The 19,528-nt window shown below is 53.4% G+C and overlaps 2 protein-coding genes and 1 long non-coding RNA gene across 4 annotated transcripts; 2 read left to right on the forward strand and 1 right to left on the reverse strand.

Annotated features, from left to right (window-relative positions):
• Positions 1–1,860: 1,860 nt before the first annotated feature.
• On the reverse strand, positions 1,861–8,668 carry SLC2A10 (solute carrier family 2 member 10). Of its 2 annotated transcripts, XM_037403035.1 has the most exons (5): positions 8,591–8,668; positions 4,795–6,171; positions 3,631–3,753; positions 2,908–3,043; positions 1,861–2,251 (listed from the first exon to the last, which is right to left on the reverse strand). In XM_037403035.1, exons 1-5 carry the CDS (start codon positions 8,592–8,594, stop codon positions 2,155–2,157), a joined length of 1,737 nt encoding a protein of 578 aa, XP_037258932.1. In that variant the 5' UTR covers positions 8,595–8,668; the 3' UTR covers positions 1,861–2,154. The 2 variants fall into 2 exon arrangements, 1 of the variants encoding a protein (XP_037258932.1); XR_005106565.1 differs by lacking the exons at positions 1,861–2,251; positions 2,908–3,043 and adding an exon at positions 3,867–4,066 and having other exon boundaries at positions 3,670–3,753.
• A 5,618-nt stretch (positions 8,669–14,286) lies between these two features.
• TP53RK (TP53 regulating kinase) lies at positions 14,287–15,734 on the forward strand. Its single transcript, XM_037403337.1, has 2 exons — positions 14,287–14,599; positions 15,111–15,734. The coding sequence occupies exons 1-2, from the start codon at positions 14,356–14,358 to the stop codon at positions 15,587–15,589; spliced, it is 723 nt and encodes a 240-aa protein (XP_037259234.1). The 5' UTR covers positions 14,287–14,355; the 3' UTR covers positions 15,590–15,734.
• A 1,193-nt stretch (positions 15,735–16,927) lies between these two features.
• LOC119154827 lies at positions 16,928–18,392 on the forward strand. The gene is made up of 2 exons (XR_005106546.1): positions 16,928–17,716; positions 17,809–18,392. It is a non-coding gene; the product is annotated as an uncharacterized LOC119154827 (long non-coding RNA).
• Positions 18,393–19,528: the final 1,136 nt, after the last annotated feature.

Below are 19,528 nucleotides of genomic sequence, written 5' to 3' on the forward strand. Positions count from 1 at the left end.
GCAGCAGGTTGGGAGCTGCCCCCCCAGCAGGCAGCCCCCCCGGGGATACCCCCACTCAGCAGGGGGGCTGCGGGGCCGGAGGTGGGGCTCGGCAGCATCCCCCAGGCTCTCCCAGCACCTCGTCTGCCATCGCCTTGCACACCCGAACACAGAGTGCTCGGCGTGCTGAGCTGGGTGGCAGACCCCTCCTGCCTCATGGCCCCAAGCTGCTGGATTTGGAAAGTTGCACTATGTTTTTCGGAAGAAAGCAGGACAGGCAGCCCTCTTACCTTGGGCTTAGTCATCTCCCCACCACAGGCTAACACACAGCTTTCTGTGCCGTCACCCACGGAGCCTGGCAGCGTCAGTAGCCCCGTTTGCTCTTCCCAGAGCCAGCTTGCCCCCAGCTAGCCCCGCTCGCTGCCCCAGCAGCCAGCCCCCCGACTCGGGCCCGCTCCAGCCCTTCGTGAAGCCCAAGGGTCCCCATCCTCCACCCTTCCCCGGCCCCCAGCTGCCTGCCCACCCCCGCGCAGGGGTGCCCCTGAATTCCCATTCCACCCCCTCCCTGCCGGGCTCCGCCGAGGCCGCCCGGTGCCGGTGCGGCGGTGGCGGCGCGATGCCGCGGTGACGGGCTGGCCCCTGGCGGCGGCGCGGCCGCGGTGCACAGGCACGGCCCCACGGCAGCGCCGCGCAGCTCTGCCGCCCCTTCCCCGTACCCCTGGACACCCCTGCGCACGGGTGCATGCAAGCATCCCCCGCCTCGGCCGGGCAGCCGGAGCCCCGAGGCTGGCTTGAGCTCCTGGCACGGCGCTGATGCTTTTTTCCCCAGTAAATCAGTGTCACCCCTGATGCAGCTCAGTATCCACGGGCCTTTTTTTGCATCTGTTTTCTGTTTTACAGGTGTCCTCGTATGCCTTGAGGTGACAGCACCTGCAGTGCCCGAGGGACTTCAGAAACACCAAGTTCTAGCCACGGCAGGGAGGCTGAGGTGGAGGTGGGTGAGTAAGGCTGTGGGTGACCCCCATTGCTCAGGGGGAAGAGAAAAAAGCACCTCCCGAAAGTGATTCAGGCTTCCTGACAGCCACAGACTGAGCTACAGTCAAGGACAGATCATTTTCCAATGTTTCTGTGGCTTCCCTTTGAGACCAAACCCTTTGAGAGGGTTTGGGTGGCATGGCCACGTCCTGTGTGTTTGTCCCTGTAGTGCCAACCAGGTAGCCCTGTGTAGCAGTCACTGGTCCCCAAGGAGCTGCAGTTTTAGAGGAGAGCCCGAAGCTTTGGGATTTGGTTGCTTCGAGGGTTCAAAAGAGGCAAGGCTGGCTGTTCAGCTGAATACCAGCTCCTCTCTCACAAGGTTTTGGGACTGACCGCGGTGTTACTAGGGTGGTTTTTTTATGATGTGTATGTGTCAGGAGGAGGGATGAATTAACCAAAGAACATACAATTGTAAGAGGTGGAAAACCTGTCAAACGGACCAGAATACTGCATGCGGTTTTGTACATGCAAACCCTGGTCATGAATGCAAACCAGGCTCTGTGTACAAAAGCAAGCAGCCAAACATGCCAAAGAGATGTACTGCTGAGCCTGTGTAGGCATGGGCAGTCAGGTGGGTGAGCTGCTGGACCTTGACCCTTCGGGAAATAGCAAGTGAGCCAGCACTCATTCTGCCTCCACTAAAACAAAGTGTTTATCTGCATTAGCTCCCATCTCAGACTCCAGGTTCCTACATAAACGTTAGAGAGGGGAACAACAGCAATATGTGCTGCTGAGTGCTTGGCACGTTCCTCCTGCGATACTGTGCCCTCTGTAAAGTGTCGAGTATTTTGAAGAACTGGAAAATAATATACCTTGCTTACAAATGAACTGCACAGGTGGAGAGCATTGTCAGTAAAAGTTGTGCTTTAATTCCTGTGTAAAAAAACATTAACCTCTTAAATGATAGGAGATACAAACCGTGAAAAATAAAAGATATCAAAGGGAGGACATGTTCCCTGCTTGAGACCAAGGATTCTTCAAGGACCCAAAGGACAGCTATAAGCATGTCCCAAAATCTAAGGCACTGCAAGGAGAACCATCTCTGAGCAGAGGTCACTAGTTAAAGGTCATGGAAAGAACTGTCCTGATTGCAGACCCTGCTCCGCTCCTCAGGGCGATGCTGTGGGCATGTCATCAGTTTCATGTGCTGCTGGCGTGCTCCACTCTCCGGTACTGTGCGTGTGTGCAGCTAGCTCCTCTTCCACGTCTCTGCTTGAACATGTTTCCTTCCCACGCCCTGCTGAGCAATGGCAAGGGTCAGCTGCGGCAGCTGCTGCTCGCAGGGAGCCAGGAGCCAGGCAGGGGGCTACAGCAGTTACCCCTCCCAGCCACCCCCAGTGGGCTGCGTGCTCCAACCTCCTTTGCTACAGCGATGCCTGCCCTGCCACCTCCTTCACAACCAGAACTGCACACACCTCTTGATCTTCCCTAGCCCATCACAGGCTTTGCATGGAAATGAGCAGGTGAGAGCCCACAGCCTGTGTTACACCAGGGGATTTCTCTGCCCCAGAGAAATATCGGTCTGGGATTACCCTAAAGTGAAATGACAGGACTATCATCCCCTCCTGCCTTCTCACAGTCCTGTCCTGCCTACCCTGTGCTCTAGTCCTGCTTCCCCTCAACTACAAACCCTGTTTTGCAGCCCTTCTCCTCCCCAGTGTCACCAGTGCCCTCCAGCAGCACGCCCGCAAGGCTCAAGGCAGTGACCCGCTGATGAACCGTGCTACAGCTCGCACACCCCACCCCATGGCCCTGCCACAAACTTGGGATTTTCTTAGCAGCAGTGAACCAGACTTTGCAACAGCCCTGAGCTGCCCGGTGCCACAGAGCTCAGGGACTGCTGCTGGGAAGCACCCAAAGCCAGCGCTCACGCTGGGACAAAAGCACACGTACCGTTTCCTGCAGAACTGCTGGTCTATCTCCTCTAAGGACTGTCCTTTTGTTTCCGGAACAAAAAGGTAAATGAATATAACAGCCATCAGTCCCATCAGTCCATAGAGAAGAAACATCCAAGAGAAGCCGATGGCATCTGCAGAGAGATCCAAGCGCATGAAGGCTCTGTTGGAGGTAGGTCACATCACAGGATACAAAGGAAGCCGACTGCTTCCTGCGAGGTGGTCACTGGTGCCTGACAAGGGCATTTTACTCTGAGAAGCGTTAAACAAGGCAGAGGAGCTCCTTATCTGCAAGGCCTGGACTGGGGATCAGCAAGAGAGAAGGATGGCTCACAGCAGGCTTTGCCAGCAGCACCACGGAGGGAAGGAGAAGGCAGCCGAGCTCCAGGGCCTGGCAGTGCTCGCTGAGCACCCCAGTCAAGAGCTCTGCTAGAAAGAAATGTTGTAAAGCTACCGGCGTGGAAGCTGCACGCTCCAGGGTTTGCTGATACTGCAGTACAGCCCAGCGGGCAGCGGGTGATTTTTATGATCAGGTGAGGGAGAGGCTCAGACCAGTGTTGCTGGTGCCTGGGTTTTCTGCTCTCAGAGACATCAGGGTCACACCTATTCCAGTGTCAAGTCCCCAGAGTTCAAAATGCCACTTAATCCCCAAATGGTTTGTGGTGACCACCTTTCCCAACCAGACAAGGGAGACGGAGGGATGGGGGGGATGGCCACTTACCAATAAGGTCCAGGAAGGAGAGGCTGATCAGTAAATTAGCAGCCCAGTTAAAGCTGTTACAGAAGGCAAAGGCTCTTCCTCTTATCCCAGCAGGGTAGATCTCACTGAGGACCAGCCAGGTCACTGCATGCATTAGAGAGATTAGAAAGACAGTGTAGGGGTTAAACAATTTATTTGGGAAATGGGCAACGGAGATTTCAGCAGGGGTTTTAAAAAACTCTGGCTTCACCCAGCACCTGCTGCTGGTGGGGTCAAACATTCATTGATCTCAGAGTCAGGTCACAGCAGAATGCTTCAAAACTTCCATGTTCAGCACTCCACAGAGGAATGAAATACCAAGGAACAAGTTCAGGACACAAGGAAGAAAGCAGGAGAGTTGGTCGTTACATTCAGGGGAGATGGAAGAGGTCTGGCATACCTGCTGTCAAGTCATGCTCTTTGTGAAGAAATGAGAAAAGGGTAGGATTAGGGAGACAATGTTGCGTTTGGGCTAAAATCAGAGCTAAAGCAATATACATCTTAAAGAAGTCTCTCCTATCCCAGCATTATTTTGCTTGAAATAATTTACAGGGTCACCGTCAAAGCCACGAGACTTGCTCACTTACATTTTTTCTTGAGTTAGGTGCTGTTTTCTCCCATCAAGGCATTTAAAACAATAAATGCCAGAAAACAGCAGAGCTCACAGGGAAGCAACAGCTAATCTCTGTTCTCATCTGATGAACAAATAACGCTTTCAGAGAAAGACCAACTGATACTGAGAAACTTTCAAAGAGATTCACTTCAGAGATTCTGTACTGACATTATCACACAGCAGAAGCCCCTCTGTCCTCAACCCTGTATTTTTCTCCTCACCAGGGTGCTAGGAAGATTAGGTAGTGCTTGTGGGATGCTCTGATTTTCCAAAGAGCTTCGCAGAAAAAAACCACATTAACAAGGGTAGTGATAGCATGAAAAAGAAAGTCATGCTAGTGCTGTTGTACCAGCCCTGTAGCTGACAGAGCTGCAATGCTAGAAAATGATTCAGCAGGCAGAAGGGGACATATTTCCAGTTCTCAGACACCGAGCTGCTTGGTAAAGCAGATACATAATTAATGTTTCAAGCAGACTGTAAAGATCAGCCCTGATTTTATTCTCTGGGTCAGTGCAAGGAGATACCATACTTACTTGGTCCGAATCCAATTGAGAAGGCGCTCACAAAAGCCATCATGCTCAGCAGCGTAATCCAATTTAAGACCATATGTTCCACCCAGGGAGCACCACTGAAAGGAGGGCCTGTGCTTTCCACCGTCTCTTTCTTGGACTGACCTACCAAGCCCCTTGTCTGAGTGAGGGAAGAATCGGGAACAACCTCTCTGCTTTGAGTACTGGCAAAAGCCTTTGTAAGGCTCCTCGTGGCAGCAAAACCAGAGCCCGCCTGATGTCTGACAGCACCTAGTGCTGGTGGGATGGGTGACACAGCAGGCGGAGAGGATACAGAGGTCAGGGGGTGCTGGGTGAAGCTGTGGGATGCATTGGGGTCTGCAGCTGCTTTGCAGTCCCTGGCCATGGCCAGCGGAGCAAGGCGGCTGGTGAGGCCAATGGTGGTGACGGAGATGGCCATCACCACACAGCCAGCCATGAGCAGCACTCTCCTGCCAGCCTTGTCTGCAAAGGCCATCGCGACAAGCGTGGCCACCACCTTGATTGCCCCCAGCCCAACAGAGGCCAGGATTGCTGAGGAGTTGCTCTGGAACCCCACTGAGTGGAAAATTTTGGAAGCATAGCCCAGCACATTGGGCTGCCCAGTGAACTGCTGGAAGAGCACCAGCCCCAGGCCCACCAGAGTCCGCCTCCTCATATTGTCTCTTGTCCTGAAAAGGTCAAGAAATGAGTAATCCTTCTCCTTATAGGGCTCCCGCTTTGCTGCTGCTCTGTCCTCAGTGTCCTGCAACTGAATGAGGCCCTTCTGGCAGTCTGAGTCCCACAAGCTTAACTTAACAGGGTTCACAGGGAGAAAGAGGATGCTGAGGAACTGCATGGCCGTTGGGGCGATGGCCAGGCCAAACATGTACCTCCAGCCCTCACCCACATCCGCAAAGATGTAATTCAGCGCGTAGGACAGCAGGATGCCTACAGTGATGCCCGCTTCGTAGAGAGACACCAGCAGCCCTCGCTGGTGAGCAGCCACCATTTCTGAGACGTAGATGCAGCAGGCCATGGATGACACAGAGATGGCAAAGCCCACGGTCATGCGCCCAACGACCAGCCCGGTAAATGACCTCGCCAGTGTGAGAACAAGGCTGCCAACCAACAGGACCAAGTTGCTGACCAGGATTGCTCTCCTCCGTCCATGGCGGTCAATGAGGATCCCCCCCACCAGCGAGGCAAGGAGAGCTCCGATAAGGAGGGCGCTCACGAGAACTTCTTGCTTGAAGCAGCTGAGGTGAAAGTCTATCTGCAACTGCAGCAGTGCACCGGAGATAACCCCCAGCTCATATCCAAATATCAGCCCGCCCAGGAGAGACACTGTTGCAGACAAGAGGAGGACCAGCAGCGCACGACCTGGAAAACAAGCAAGTAATGCCAGGTTCAGTCGTCCGGTGCTAGCCAGCAAGCAATCCACACACACAGCCTGGAAAAAGCTCTCCCAGGACACCCAAAGTTTTCCATCTACAAAGCCATGACGGTGAATTTCCCGACACGTCACTCGGTGTGACACATGTGGAGAGGCACTTGCAGACAGTCCCACCACCCACCGTGCCCGCACATGCTTCCACCAGCTGCAGGGGCACTCATCTGGGGTACAGAACTGTGAAAACAGGACTTCATTAACAAAGTTAAGGCTTGCACTGAAGTGGAAGACAGTGATTTGTAGTGCCTGGAGTTGTATGGGGGGATCTGACGTGGTCTCCTTGATTCCAATTACAAAACCTGTTCTGGGCTGGAAATGCAGCTCCTGCTTTCTGGCTCCGAGTTGTTCTGCATTATCGTTTTCGTGTTTCAGTGCATGTAGCGCAGTCAGCCTTCACCACAGGCTCTGCATTCTTACTCCCTACCCTGTTGTTAAAAACACTGCCTGCAAAAGCTGATTTCTCCCAGTTAATCTTGCACTCTCAGCATGACTTTGTGGGGGCGGCCCTGATTTCTTCATCTCTCCTTCTACAGCACACAGTGCCCAGGATCCCAGAGCCAGGCACAACCTTCTCAGGTTGGTCCAGGACTACAGGACAAACTTATTGTGAGCTGAAGAGCTCACTGTTGCCTGCCCCAAATACAACAAGCAATTCCTTGACCTTGCCCTTCCCATGGAGCTGAGCATCCAAGTTTAGGAAGTATGTAAGTTTAGCTAAAATAAGGAAAAAAAACCAACAGCAAAAGCAAATCGAACCAACTCACCCTAAACAACGCTACAAAACCCAGGTGCTTGCTGCACATGCTTCTCTCCCCAGGAGAGGATGAAGGGGTGACCATGGGTAAACCATTAGCCACATTAAAGCAGGGATTGCACGTGGCGTGAGAGTCAGGGCTGACACGGGGACTTTGGGAACAGCAGTGACAGTGACATCCCCCCTGGTTTTGAAGGCACAGGTAAAGTGCATTAGCTTAGAAGTTTGTGCTGGCTTCCAGCATATACTACTACTACCTGTATTCACACATTGGCTTTGTTTAATTAGCAATACTCACAGTTTTGGTAGACCATACGTGGAAAAAATGTGGACACAACCACCAGACCATGGAAAACTTTCCTCACCCTGCCTAAGGGCTTTTTTCCCCTCACAAGCTGTGTTTAATAGGAAGTGTCTCTATCTGGCCTTTAATTACAGCTAGAAATGATTATTTCTCAGTGATGGCTGTATTTATATTTGTGTTTATTCCATAACCCTCTGTGATTCATTTGTGTTGCTTAGACTGTCCCCGCCACATGCCAGTCCCTCCCACCGTGCTCTGTGTGACTACCTGCCCTGCTTTTATCACTCCTTGTACACATTACGCAGATAATTAGAAAAAATATTTGCTCACTGAGAACAAAAGGCATTGCGGTGAAGTTGGCATGCCATCCATTTCAAGCCATAAACTCAATTAGATACAGACAGCCCTGCTGTAAATACCACTGCTGATGCCATCAGATCGTGCTGTATTTCTCGTTAACCTAATGAGCTGTAATAGCTTATGAAATCCAGCTTTGCATATAGTTTATTCTGATGGAGCTGGGGAACTTGAGGGCTCTTCAGAACTTCGCATGGGGACAGAAAGTTTGGTGGGTCTTGCAAGGAGCTGTGCCAGGCGATTTCCAGCCAGGCTCTGGTCGGAGGGTGCTCCAGGGGCCGGGCAGGACCCCGGGGACCGGGCAGGACCAGGGGATGGGGCAGAACCCCGGAGACCGGGCAGGACTCCGGGAGGCGACAGGCCCCCGGGGACGGGGCAGGACCTCAGGGGCGCGACAGGACCCCGGGGACGGGGCAGGACCTCGTTGACCGGGCAGGACCCCGGGGACGAGGCAGGCCCCCGGGACGGGGCAGGACCTCGTTGACTGGGCAGGACCCCGGGGACGAGGCAGGACCCCGGGACGGGGCGGGACCCCGGGACGGGGCAGGACGCCGGGGACGCAACAGGACCCCGGGACGGGGCAGAACCCCGTGGCGCTGCGCGGGCTGGGGCTGGGCTGGCCGCCCCACAGCCACGGGCACGGCAAGCGGCCCCCCACCCCCCACCCCCGCCGCGCTGCGGGCACGGCCCCGGGGCTGCGCCGCGGGGAACTACTCGTCTGCTTCGGTTTGCTGCCGCTGGTGCTGGCAGTGCGAAAAAACTGCGGGGGCGCGGGGGGAGTCCCAGGCTCTAGGAAAAATTGAAAACTTTGGGTTGGGGGGGGGGAAACTTTTCCGCCCGGTGCCAGCCGCGCTGCCCCGTCCCGGGGGGGCCCGGCTGCCCGCCCACCGCCGGCCCGATCCCCCGCCGCGCCCCCCGCCCGGCCGGCACTCACCCATGGCGCGGCAGGGCGCAGCCCCCAGCGCTCCGCGGCGGCGGGCGCGGATCGGGGCGGAGCCGGTCGGGCTGCGGTGGCCGGAGCCGCGCAACGCCACGTCGGTCCCGCCCTGCCTCCCGGCCGGGCAGCCTGGGGCTTGTAGTCGCCCTGCCCGCCCCTCGGGGGGCCGAGGGGTCCCGGGCGGGCTGGGCGCGGCCCCGGGGGCCGGTGCTGAGGGCCGGGGGGAAGGAGTGCGGTACCGGGGGGCGGCGGGTCGCCCGCTCAGGGTGGCCGAGGACATTGCAGCGGGGTACATCGCTGACCCGGCTGGACACGAGGACGTGGCGGGGTACGGCTTTGGCAGCCGGAGGGACAGCTCTGTCCCCGTACATCCCGCTGCAGCCGGGAAGGAGTCGGTGATGCGGAGCGCCACTCCTCTGGGCCAGAAAGGCTCCACACAACCCGCGGGCCATGGGCGGTGTGCTGGAGTTTTGGGGTAGCTCAGCCGGGAAGCCAAAGACAGCCTGCTAGGAAAGGAGTGACCCTTTGAAGGCTTAAAAAAAAAAAAAAAAAAAAGCAGCATGATGACTGAGTTTGTGCTCTTAACTTTGCTATGGGAAAGAACGGATTGGTCTCTCGAGCTTATCTCCTTCCATTAGGCAAAGCATTTCAGTATTCAACTTCCCTTCCAATTAACATTCTTTTTCTGCTGAGTGGAACAGAAACTTTCCCGCTGGCTACTTCATGAAAGACCCCAGGACTTGCACTTGGATGCAAATTTTTTTTTTCCAGAGTCTGAAGCTAAATTCATGTACCCCAAAGTCCAGTTTGTTTTACACCCAAGGATTTTACAAGATCTGACATGCCTAGAAGTGCTTTCAAAACTCCACGCAAATGTTCTGCCTTGGTGCTGTTCACACAAGCTGCAGTTGCTGGGTGGGTTGCACTGGGGTGATGTGCACCCCATGTTCACAAGTGTGCTGTAACCCCGCCGGTGTGGGCGGTGGGCTTGCACAGCCCTCCCAGAGCCGGGGACTGGGGCTGCGGCTGAAGGGTAAGTGCAAATGACCATAAAGCTGCATGGCAAGCCGGGACGTGACTGCAGGCAATATTTCATTTAATCAGGTGGTTCTAACAACACCAGCTCCAGCACTCTGTGGAGCCTGTGCTGGTAAAGCTTTTTGCTACAGTACAGGGTTGAGTTGGGGGAGGTCTGTACCAGTGACCACCATGCCTGTGGTGCCAGCACATCCCTCTGACACAGGCCAAAGTGAACAGGTCGGGTGAAGAATAAGGAACATATGTGTTTTTTTTTTAAAAAAGAGCTTTTTCATGCCACATGTTAACTTAATGGGGCATTTAAGAGAGATATTTAAAGAATCATTATTCTAAGCAGGGGGATGCATTAAACATCCCTGCTCTGCAGACCAATGGTGCCAACTTTTTTTGCTCCAAGTCATAGTTTTGGGATGTTTAAGATGGGCAATACTGAATCATGCACATACCTTCAGCTTTAGTCTGTTGGAGATCTGGCCTGCAACATGAGCAGCAGCTGATCGAAGGGTTTGGTTTCATTTCTTCTCAAAGTATAGTGAATATTAAAAGTGTTTCAAACAATCTGCCTGGTTTATAGGTTAAATAAATGCTTCCCACTCATATGCTTTAATTTCAATGGAAATAAAGCATGTAAAAATACCTCTTCTAAAACCTGGTATCAGATACAAACGGACAGCTGAACAGGGATCACACACTTGGGGAAGAATGGCTTCAATGAACCCCAGCCAACAAAAGCCAATGGTGTTCATAGAAAGAGCTTTTCAATAGGATTTGTAATTCATAATAAAGAACTTTTAAGAACTCTGAAATCATGACCAGCTCTCATGATGCTCAGAGGGAGAAATGACTGCAATTTTCTCTCTCCCCCAAGACCCTGCTTATGAGGCCAGTTCATGGTGGGCAGCAAACACTACAGCTATGTGTCTGGGCTAATGTTTCATGTTTTGGGAACATGGTTGGGTGCTGGGGCTGCAGTGTGATCTTGCCCATGATCTCTGGCTCCCATAGCTACTCCCCGGAGCTCAAGCCTAGGCATTTTGGGTGAGCTGTGTTATGACTTGGAGGAGCTGTCATCCATGCGTGGTTCCCCACCACGCCAGGCAGAGAGCCAGGGGGGATCTACAGGCCTCACCAGCCACTGGGCAAACCCACTCTTGGCTACATGGTCTGCAGTTTGCCTCAACAATTCCTTCCTTCTCAAATGACTTCAGAAGGAAGAAAATATATTTTATTCCACAGTCACTCAGCATTCGTTTATCTGCCACCCCGCTGTTCTCTGTAGGCTTCCTGTTCTCTGGTGGGGCAATAAACATCATTAGCACTGGCAGCAAGGAGGTGAGGTCCTGGGAAGTGTAGGCAGAGCTTTATGGTATGTTTACAAAAGGTGGCCAAAAAGATGACATCAGAATGTACACAAGTGCAGCTGCTGCATCGACACTGCGCATGGCTGGGCATGGTGGTCCTCTGGAAAAAAAAAAAAAAAAAAAGGTGAAAACCTGCTATGATGTACAGCAAGGATAATTTGGGAAAAAATTCTTCTTTCGGGGTTTTTAAAGTACACCTTTCTTATACCATTAATGGTTACCAGGTATTCTGGGCCTGTTGAAGTTTTGTCCCTAAGCTCTGCATGAGAAGGTCTGGCAGGGTTTGATCTACCGGGACTGGCTCATGCTTCATGCCTGTGGGCAAGATTCTAACCTCGTTCCCTCCTGCAGTGCTTTCCTCCTCTCCAGACCGTGTCTGTTGGCAGTGCCATTTCCCCATCTGATCCTTATCTCGCTCTTGGCTGCTGGACCGGTGGGGTTCGAGTTCCTGCATCCATCAGCACAGCGCATCCTCAGGGCTGAGCCACAGGAATGTGCTTCCTGAGGAGCCTTTGAAAGGGCAGCCTGCATTTGGAAACAACCCGGCTGTGATTACTGAAAACGTTACACTCTACCTCTGGGGTGGAAAAGCTAAAAGAGGCTTTAAAATCACAAATTAAAATACAAACATGAGAGGAGAAAAAAGTCCATCCTGGAAAGGGGAAGGTGGTGTTCAGCAGCGGTCATCACACACTCAAGCACATTTTCTCTAATAACAATCGACCCTTAGGGAAGGGTTCAGGGGTCCAAACCGACTGAGCTCAATTCAGTTGTTGTTGAAAATGACAATCCATGAGCAAGCACCAGTGTTACAGCCGGCTGGGACAGAGCCAGCTCATCAGGCACCTGCATTTATTGCATGCTCATTCACAGCCCAGAGAGTTTCCTCCTTATGAACATCAGGCTGCATGCATTACTTTTTTTATGTTATCCTAACCGGGGAGGGGTTCGCTGGCAATGCTGGTCAGTACTGGTGGTTGCCCCATGGGTCCTGGTCCTCTTTCCTGAATATTTTAAGGATGCTTCCAGTGTGGCAGCCTGCAGCAGCCCAGGGTGCTCCCCTGCATCCCCACACCCCTCGGCTCGGTGGTTGGTCCCTACAGCCTGCCACAGCCCTAGCATCCTCTCCGGGGGGAATTGGCCAAGATCCGAAGCTCTGAGCTGTGATGAGAGTCAGAGCTGTGAATTCACAGATGGGAGGGTTTATCCCTGTGCCCACACTTTGCAGGTTGGGGACACAACCTTAGAGCCAACACATGCCTTAGCTGGGTGCAAGGAGCCACCTGAGCCAAATTCAACCCATTTCCAGCCTCCATCCTTAAATAAGCCAGGGGGTGAGGGGAGAGCTGCCCACAGCGCTGCAGCCTGCCCAGTGCCAAGGGATCGGCAGGACAGCAGGAAGCCCATGGGATCTGCCTTGGTTTCCATGAGCTTGGTTTGCTGCGCTGCAATTTTTAACTCAATTACATTGTTTGTAAAAGGAGAGTTTATAAATGCTTGTCACCAGGAGAACAAAGTTACATAATTAAACAATTTACCAAAGAGTCTGTGGCTTCAGTGCAGTTCTCTGGGGTGATTCAATATTCCAATAAAAATACTGGGTGATACCATAAATATTGTAAATGGCTCTAGATGGTTTCCAAGGGCTATGTCAACTGTTTATTGCATTCAAAGAGAAAAGAATAAGTGAAATCACAGGGAAGATAAAATTTAAATAAATAAAATAATGGGAAAAATAAAGCAAAAATATTTTCTTTTGTATTTTGAAAGCTCTGGAGGATGTTTTTGGCCAGCATGAGAGAGGGCCATCATATTTACCAGAAGAATGAACTGAGGGCATCTGTGTGCACTTGCTGATAGGTTATATATGTACATCTGTGGAGGCTGTGCACGGATGCTTAGATAAAATCTGCCCACAACAAGGGGAAAACTTCTTTGTTTATTTGATTGTTTGTGGCATTTGCAAATTCCAGCCGCAGAGCCCAGGAACGCATCTCTTTCCCTGGCCAAGCTGTCAGGCTTCTGCAGCCCTGCCACAGCGAGGGCAGCCAAAGGAGGATGCCACGGGTGGGCAGGATTGCGGGGTGGATTACTCGTATCATTGAAAACTTGGGAAGGTTGTTTAAAAGTTGTTACTGAAGCAAGATAAATATTTGCCAGGCATGATCCCACCATGCAATGACAAGTAAGCTGTATGGAATGTGTTAATAAAATATAAATGTTCTAAAAAGGAAACAAATGTTGTGGATGAGAAAACAAGGACAAAATGGACTTGTGGCACCTCCAAAGGCAACAATTGAAAACATATTTACATGGACTGGGCTGAAGTGTCATCTCTCCTCCAAGGAGCATAAATTGCAGTATGTGCAGGTCTCCCAGTAGAGCAGTGGGTTTTCAGGGTGCCTTAAAAACCCAAACACAGCTCCCAAGAAAGTGAGGTTTGTCCATCTTTTACTAACACAGAGATGTGGGGCTTGGCTGCTCGGGGAAGGGGGAGTCACCGGACCCACCGCGTGAGTGGTGTGGGCCAGCAGCCGGGCTGGTGCTGCCTGACATGGGGACCCGAGGAGACCCCTTCTGCCCCCCCAGCCGCGAAGTGGGCAGCTGCGGTGGCTCTGCACGACCTCCAGAGAAGGCTTGTGGCACATGAAGCACCAAGAGCCTGCAGTGAGCCCTTGGGGGGGATGTCCTGGTGCTGATGCCCCAGTGCCGGAGCATCCTGGTGGTGATGCCCCCGGTGGTGTCCCAGGGGTGATGCTCGGGAAGGCAGCTCCAAGGTGGTGCTGGCAGCACCTCGAGGGGAACACAAGACCCCACTTGCTGCCTTGGAGAGATGCAGATCCAGCTTGCAGGCTCTGCGGCAGCTGCAGGTCTCGCTCTTGCACTGGCAGAAACGCAGGGAAATGCCGGGCTGGGGATGGCTCGGGCACAAGTCTTGCCATCCTGCAGCTTCTCCGCACCCCCCACCACGGCAGAGGTGGACAGAGGGCCGCCCCGTAAGGGGGGAAGCATGAAGAAGGATTTTGGAAAAGGCAGCACCAAGGAAGAGAAGAAGGAAGTGGGGCGCAGGTCGCGCTATAGCGAGGGCGCCGCGGAGCGGTACAGGCGGCGGGGGCGGAGCTTGGGCAGTTCGTAGGTTTCCGGCCCGGGCTGCCGAAGGTTGCCGAAGCGGCGGCGCGCAGGCGCTGTGTGGCGGCGGTGCCCTCTGATGGCGGCGGCTGAGGCGGAGGCGGGCGGCCTGCGCTCTGGCATGGCCGGGGCGGCGGGCCCCGTGGCGGCCGAGGCGGGGGCGGCGGGCCCCGCGATGGCCGAGCCCGGGGCGGCGGGCCCCGTGGCGGCTGAGGCGGGGGCGGCGGGCCCGCGATGGCCGAGGCGGCCGCCGCGGGCCCAGCGGCGGCTGAGGCGCCGCCGCCGCCGCCGCTGCCGGGGCTGCGGCTGGTGCAGCAGGGTGCCGAGGCGCACGTTTACCGCGGGCTCTTCCTGGGGCGGCCGGCCGTGGCCAAGCTCCGCGTCCCGAAGCGGTACCGCCACCCGGCGCTGGAGGAGCGGCTGAGCCGGCGGCGCACGGCGCAGGAGGCGCGCTCGCTGCTGCGGTGCCGGCGGGCAGGTGGGCCCGGCGGCGGCGTGAGGCGCGGCTGCCCCGACGGGACGGACACCCCTGGGCGCCGAGTGCCCCCCGGCTGTGCACGGCGCTCAGAGCCAACGCCGGGCCGTTGGCGGCCTTCCTGCTTCATCTCGGGGGGTGCCGGTGGTGTCCTCGCATCCCAGGGCGGCCTGCTGTGCCGCCCTAAAGCGCAGCTTGGCCTCGGCCCGGCAGCCCCCGTGCCTGGCTTGGCGGGGAGCATCACCCCCCGGAGGGGCGCATGGTGGGGAGCATCACCCCGGGAGGGGCTGAGCCTGTCACCGGGCTGGAGCGGCCAACTCCTCTGTGGCTGGAGGCTGGTGCACCTGGGCTGGAAAAGGGGTTGGCAGGGGGCTTTCCTAGACGTGGGTTATTGGTGGCTGGGGGTGATCTCAGTGGGCATTTCTGCTTAAGACTTGTAGCAGGTGTGTTTTGTTGTCAAAGTTGGAAAATCCTGTACATTAACCAGTAGTGTTTTGTTTGCCCTTTTAAATAGGGATTGCAGCTCCAGTGGTCTACTTTGTGGATTATGCCACCAACTCCATATATCTTGAAGATATTGTTGACTCGGTTACCGTTCAAGACTATATTAATTCTGTACAACAGAGTGGAAATGATACCAGTAGCCTCCTTATCCTAGCAGAGAAGATGGGTGAGTTGTTAGCAAGAATGCACGATGAAGACCTTATCCATGGGGATCTCACAACTTCCAATATACTTCTGCGGTCACCCACGGAGAAGCTGGACTTGGTGCTGATAGACTTTGGACTCAGTTTTATTTCAGGTCTTCCGGAGGATAAAGGAGTTGATTTGTATGTTCTGGAAAAAGCGTTCCTTAGCACCCATCCAGACACTGAAGATATGTTTAAAGCTCTGCTAAAGACCTATGCAGCTACATCTAAAAAATCTGGTCCAGTGATCAAAAGGCTGGATGAAGTACGACTAAGGGGAAGGAAGAGAACCATGGTTGGGTAGAAGAGAGCAAGTTTTGGGATGGAGAAATGTTTACTGCTTGGGTTCTGCAAATACGGCTGTTTATACTTCCAGTTGGTTTTATTTGACGGATTGCTATTTTAATAACTGTATCTTCAAATAAATAAATTTGAATAAGTTTGTGTCATAAAGTAACCAAAGTATTTGTGAGATGGGAGCACAGACACCAGAGAAACAACTAAAGGTCGCTACTTTCTTAAATGTTAAATGTTTATTCTAAAAAGTAGTTCACAGTGTCATTTCACTAGCCCTCTTCTTTGTGTGGTTAGAATCATACAGAGTAATCTTCCTCAGCCTGTGCGCCACGGATTTGTGGGAGGTAGGAGGGACCTGGGGGATACCAGAGCATCTACAAAAGGTAATTGTGAAAAACAAATGTGTTACTTTTCGCAGAAGACGTACAACAAAGCACTTAAATCAATTATGAATGGCTGTACACATCCTGAAAATTTTTAGGAGACTGAATTCCAGGGCATGGGGTAAATACAGTGCTACAGGTAAATACAGACACATTCATTTTCTCCCAGTAGTAATTCTGGCTTTTCTAACTTTCAGTTGATAGTATTTCCTTAAGCAAGTATAAAAATTGTTAACTGAGAGCAGTATTCTGCTGAGAAACTTACACTTTAAGCAAGAAGTTTTCTGTAAATTTCCTTTTTTGGAGCTTTATGAGAGGGACCGTCTGTATTGCGATTGCCTGCCTCGGTAGGCATTTGGCAGAGGCAGGCAGTGGTGCTGGGTGTTTCGCTAACATTTAATTGGTATTACTTGATTATCTGGATTACTGTATCTAATAGTGTGAATGGTAAGATGGCCCAGAGGAAAAACTTACAAACCCCACAGGAGAAGGGTTAGAAGATGATCAGTCCTCTGCACTGCAAGCGGACTGGGGCGTGAGCAGTCTGCTGGGTGAGTGTGTGAGTTTTATCATTTACTTCAGCCCACGATTTAGGAGGAACTGTGACTTCTCGCTGCGTTGGGCCGCTCTGTCGTCGGGCAAGATGCTCCGATCCGCTGCGCTGCCGGTGCTGCTCCGTCTGAAAGCGCACAAAAGCGGGCACAGCCCTGCCTGGCAGGGGAGGTGGGGATGGAGGGTCTTCTCCTCGCTTAAAGCGGAGCAGACCCCAGCCCGGGGCCGCGCTAGGAGGGGCCGGGGCAGGCGGGAGGGGGTGGGGGGGTGGCGGGCGGCGCCGCCGAGAACCACAATGCGCTGCCGCGGCAGAGGGCTCACTCCGTGCGGTGGCGCCGCCGCAGCGCTGCCGCTTTATAACACTGAAGTGGGCGGTTCGCGGCCGCGCAAGTGTCCTAGCGCTGCGGGCTGCCCGTGCCCGGCGCGCATTCACCTCTTGCCAGAGGAGCCGCCTGGGCGAGTGCCCGGCCCCGGCGTGGGGCCCCGGGTTCCACGGCCCAGCCACAGCTTTGGCTGCGGGGCCCCAGCACTCCCTGCGACCCCCCCGGGGGGCTTGTTTTTATGGCTGGGGGACCCCAGCCCGCCCCGCAGCCCGGGCTGGGGTCAGGGAGCAGCGGGACGTTAGGAGCCGTGGCAGTGGCATGCTCTCCTACCTGCACAGAGAGCGAGTGCAACGGCCCGGGTGGCACAGGGTCACTTAAAGTGATCCCCAGGGTGGCCTGTGGGCTGCTGGTGCAAGGCCCTGTGTCACGGTGTGCGCTAACAAGTCCCCTAACGAGGCCTGATCGGAGCCCCCGGTCCCAGCCCAACAGAGGGGAGGCAGCACGCCTGAGCCCCCTGCCCGCCATCCCCCATCTGTACAAACACTGCTTTGACTGTCTCCCGGTGATGCCAGGATTGAATTATGTTTGTAAATCCCTTTGAAGAAGTCTGTTTCCAACTATCGTTCTGTTTATTAAAATGCAGCTCTCCCTGTGGGACAGAGGAGGAGAAACAAAGCTGCTCGACTGCAAGTTCCTGCGGCCGACGCGGTGCTCTGAGATGGAGCCCCACGGTGCAGCCGGGCTCTGCAGCCTGCGGCGAGGCCAGCCCTCCCGGGGGCCAGTGCGTGGGACTGGCCTTCCAGCAGGGACTCCTCAACTGGCCTCTGCCGAAATCTGCTCTGTGATGGAGCTTCAAAACAAAGCAGAACATGACTGGTAATGAAAAGCAAAATGTTTTGCTTTTTCACGGCATGATAAAAACTCTCCCTTGTTATGTAAGTGTTACTTTTTGCACATCTGTGTTACAGCTTGTTGATGTTTCCTCTTGGTCAGCCTGATGTGTCTACATGGATTGCTGTAGCTGTTGCTCTTGGAGGGTGGAAAAATCACAGCAGGTGCATGTCCAGCAAAGAGGACACCCTGGACCTGCAAAGCATCCACCCCACGTCTTGCAGCCTCAGCTGTATTGCTGGTTGTGCCTGTGGCAGCAGCTCTTTACATGAAAAGCGCTGATTCCTTGGCTGGTTCGCGAGGCTGGTGGAGTTTCTAGTCTTGGTTTGGCTGAGGATAGCTTGGCTTGCTGCTGTGTTAGCTTTCAGTGCATCTGCATGGTCATAAGTGACACTGAATCGTTATGTTATCGATATAACTTGCCATTGCATTATTAATATTTGGGCTTTTTGCCTAATGTGCATGCATTCTCATAAGGAAAATAGGACTCATCATTTTTTTTGTGTTACATGAACAGTTTATCTGCTGCAAATGCAGCTTAAAGCCACCAGTATTCTTTCAGAGTTTGGTCTGACTTTGTAAAAAGTCCTTGCAACTCAGTTTAGATTGTTTAAGTTTAAAAGGAAAACCAATAAAATAAATATTACTCTTTGAATTGAAATTGAAGCAATAATCTTTGGGAAGAGGTAAATGATCTTTTAGGCTAGAAACCCAAACTTCTTTTTAACTCAGAGTGACTGTCTTGTTTTGTATTTCCACCACTGGCAAAGCAGCCCAGTGCTCAGTCCCACCCTTGTCAATGGATCCGGACACGGAGGATGGTCACAGCTCCGTGTGACACCGGGAGAAGCAGTGATGTCCTGCCCTTTGGTTTACCCAGAGGGGGTGTCCCCACCAGCCCCAGAGGCTGTGTTGGCCTTCATCCCCCCAGACCCCCCACCGGGCCTGCTGGGGGCACCGACAGGCGGTGGGGCTGTGCAGGGTGGGTGCACCCAGCCACTGGAGGTCTCTCTGCCACCATCATGAGCACCGGGAAAACATTTATCTTTGGGAAAAATGTTCTTTCAACAGAAAATATTTATAACTGCATGCTGGATGGACAGTTGCTCACTCTGGGTCTTTCTGCTGCTTGAATCTTCCTGCTTATAAGAATGAATTGTCGCCTCAGGGGACTGACCCCAGGTCTGCCAGGAACAGCTTCATTTCCAGGCGCTTCCAGGCACCTGCCCGATCTTGCTCTGCACCTTTTTTTTGGGAATCAACCAAAGTGCCACAAACACAAGCAGCATGCGAATAAGCTGTAGAAAGAGGAATAAAAGGGAAGAGGGAAAGACAAATGCAATGGAAATAGAGGCATTCCATCAGCAGAATGTGCAGCATTAGGATTTTTGAGGGAATCGCTGGTTGTTGATGGAGTTACGTTTTTTTTGTTTATTTTGGTGTCTGACTATCATCAGTGATTTCTCTTGTGGGAGTGGGGAGCCAGCTTGCGAGCTCAGGGCTACCAGCCTGACTTCAGTTTGCACCAATAACAAGTTGTTTTGCATACTAATGCCATAAGTGCAGACCTGAAATAAGGGTTTTTTTGGAGATAGATGTGAGCTGGAGACCTATAGGACCACTAAGAGGAAAAACAGACATGAAAGAAAACTCATACAAGTATGGCAACAAACAGGAATGAAAATACTGTTGCATAATCTGGGTATGCTGTTACCATGACTTTTGGACAGTGGCTGCTCTGTGCCTGCAGTTACTGTGTGTATACGTAAAAACTGCGCATACAAGCTATATGGTGTC

The sequence above is a fragment of the Falco rusticolus genome, chromosome 10 (assembly GCF_015220075.1).
Source record: "Falco rusticolus isolate bFalRus1 chromosome 10, bFalRus1.pri, whole genome shotgun sequence".
NCBI classification, from domain to species: domain Eukaryota; kingdom Metazoa; phylum Chordata; class Aves; order Falconiformes; family Falconidae; genus Falco; species Falco rusticolus.

Excerpts from the sequence above, each read along its gene's own strand:
- SLC2A10 (XM_037403035.1), bottom strand. Across the intron at positions 3,754-4,794 it reads CTCAATTGGATTCGGACCAA|TGACCTGGCTGGTCCTCAGT; the intron begins GTAAGTATGGTA and ends TAATGCATGCAG. Across the intron at positions 3,044-3,630 it reads CTCCTTCCTGGACCTTATTG|ATGCCATCGGCTTCTCTTGG; the intron begins GTAAGTGGCCAT and ends ATCTCTCTGCAG.
- TP53RK (XM_037403337.1), top strand. The coding sequence starts at position 14,356 with ATGGCCGAGGCGGCCGCCGCGGGCCCAGCGGCGGCTGAGGCGCCGCCG. Across the intron at positions 14,600-15,110 it reads GCTGCGGTGCCGGCGGGCAG|GGATTGCAGCTCCAGTGGTC; the intron begins GTGGGCCCGGCG and ends CCTTTTAAATAG.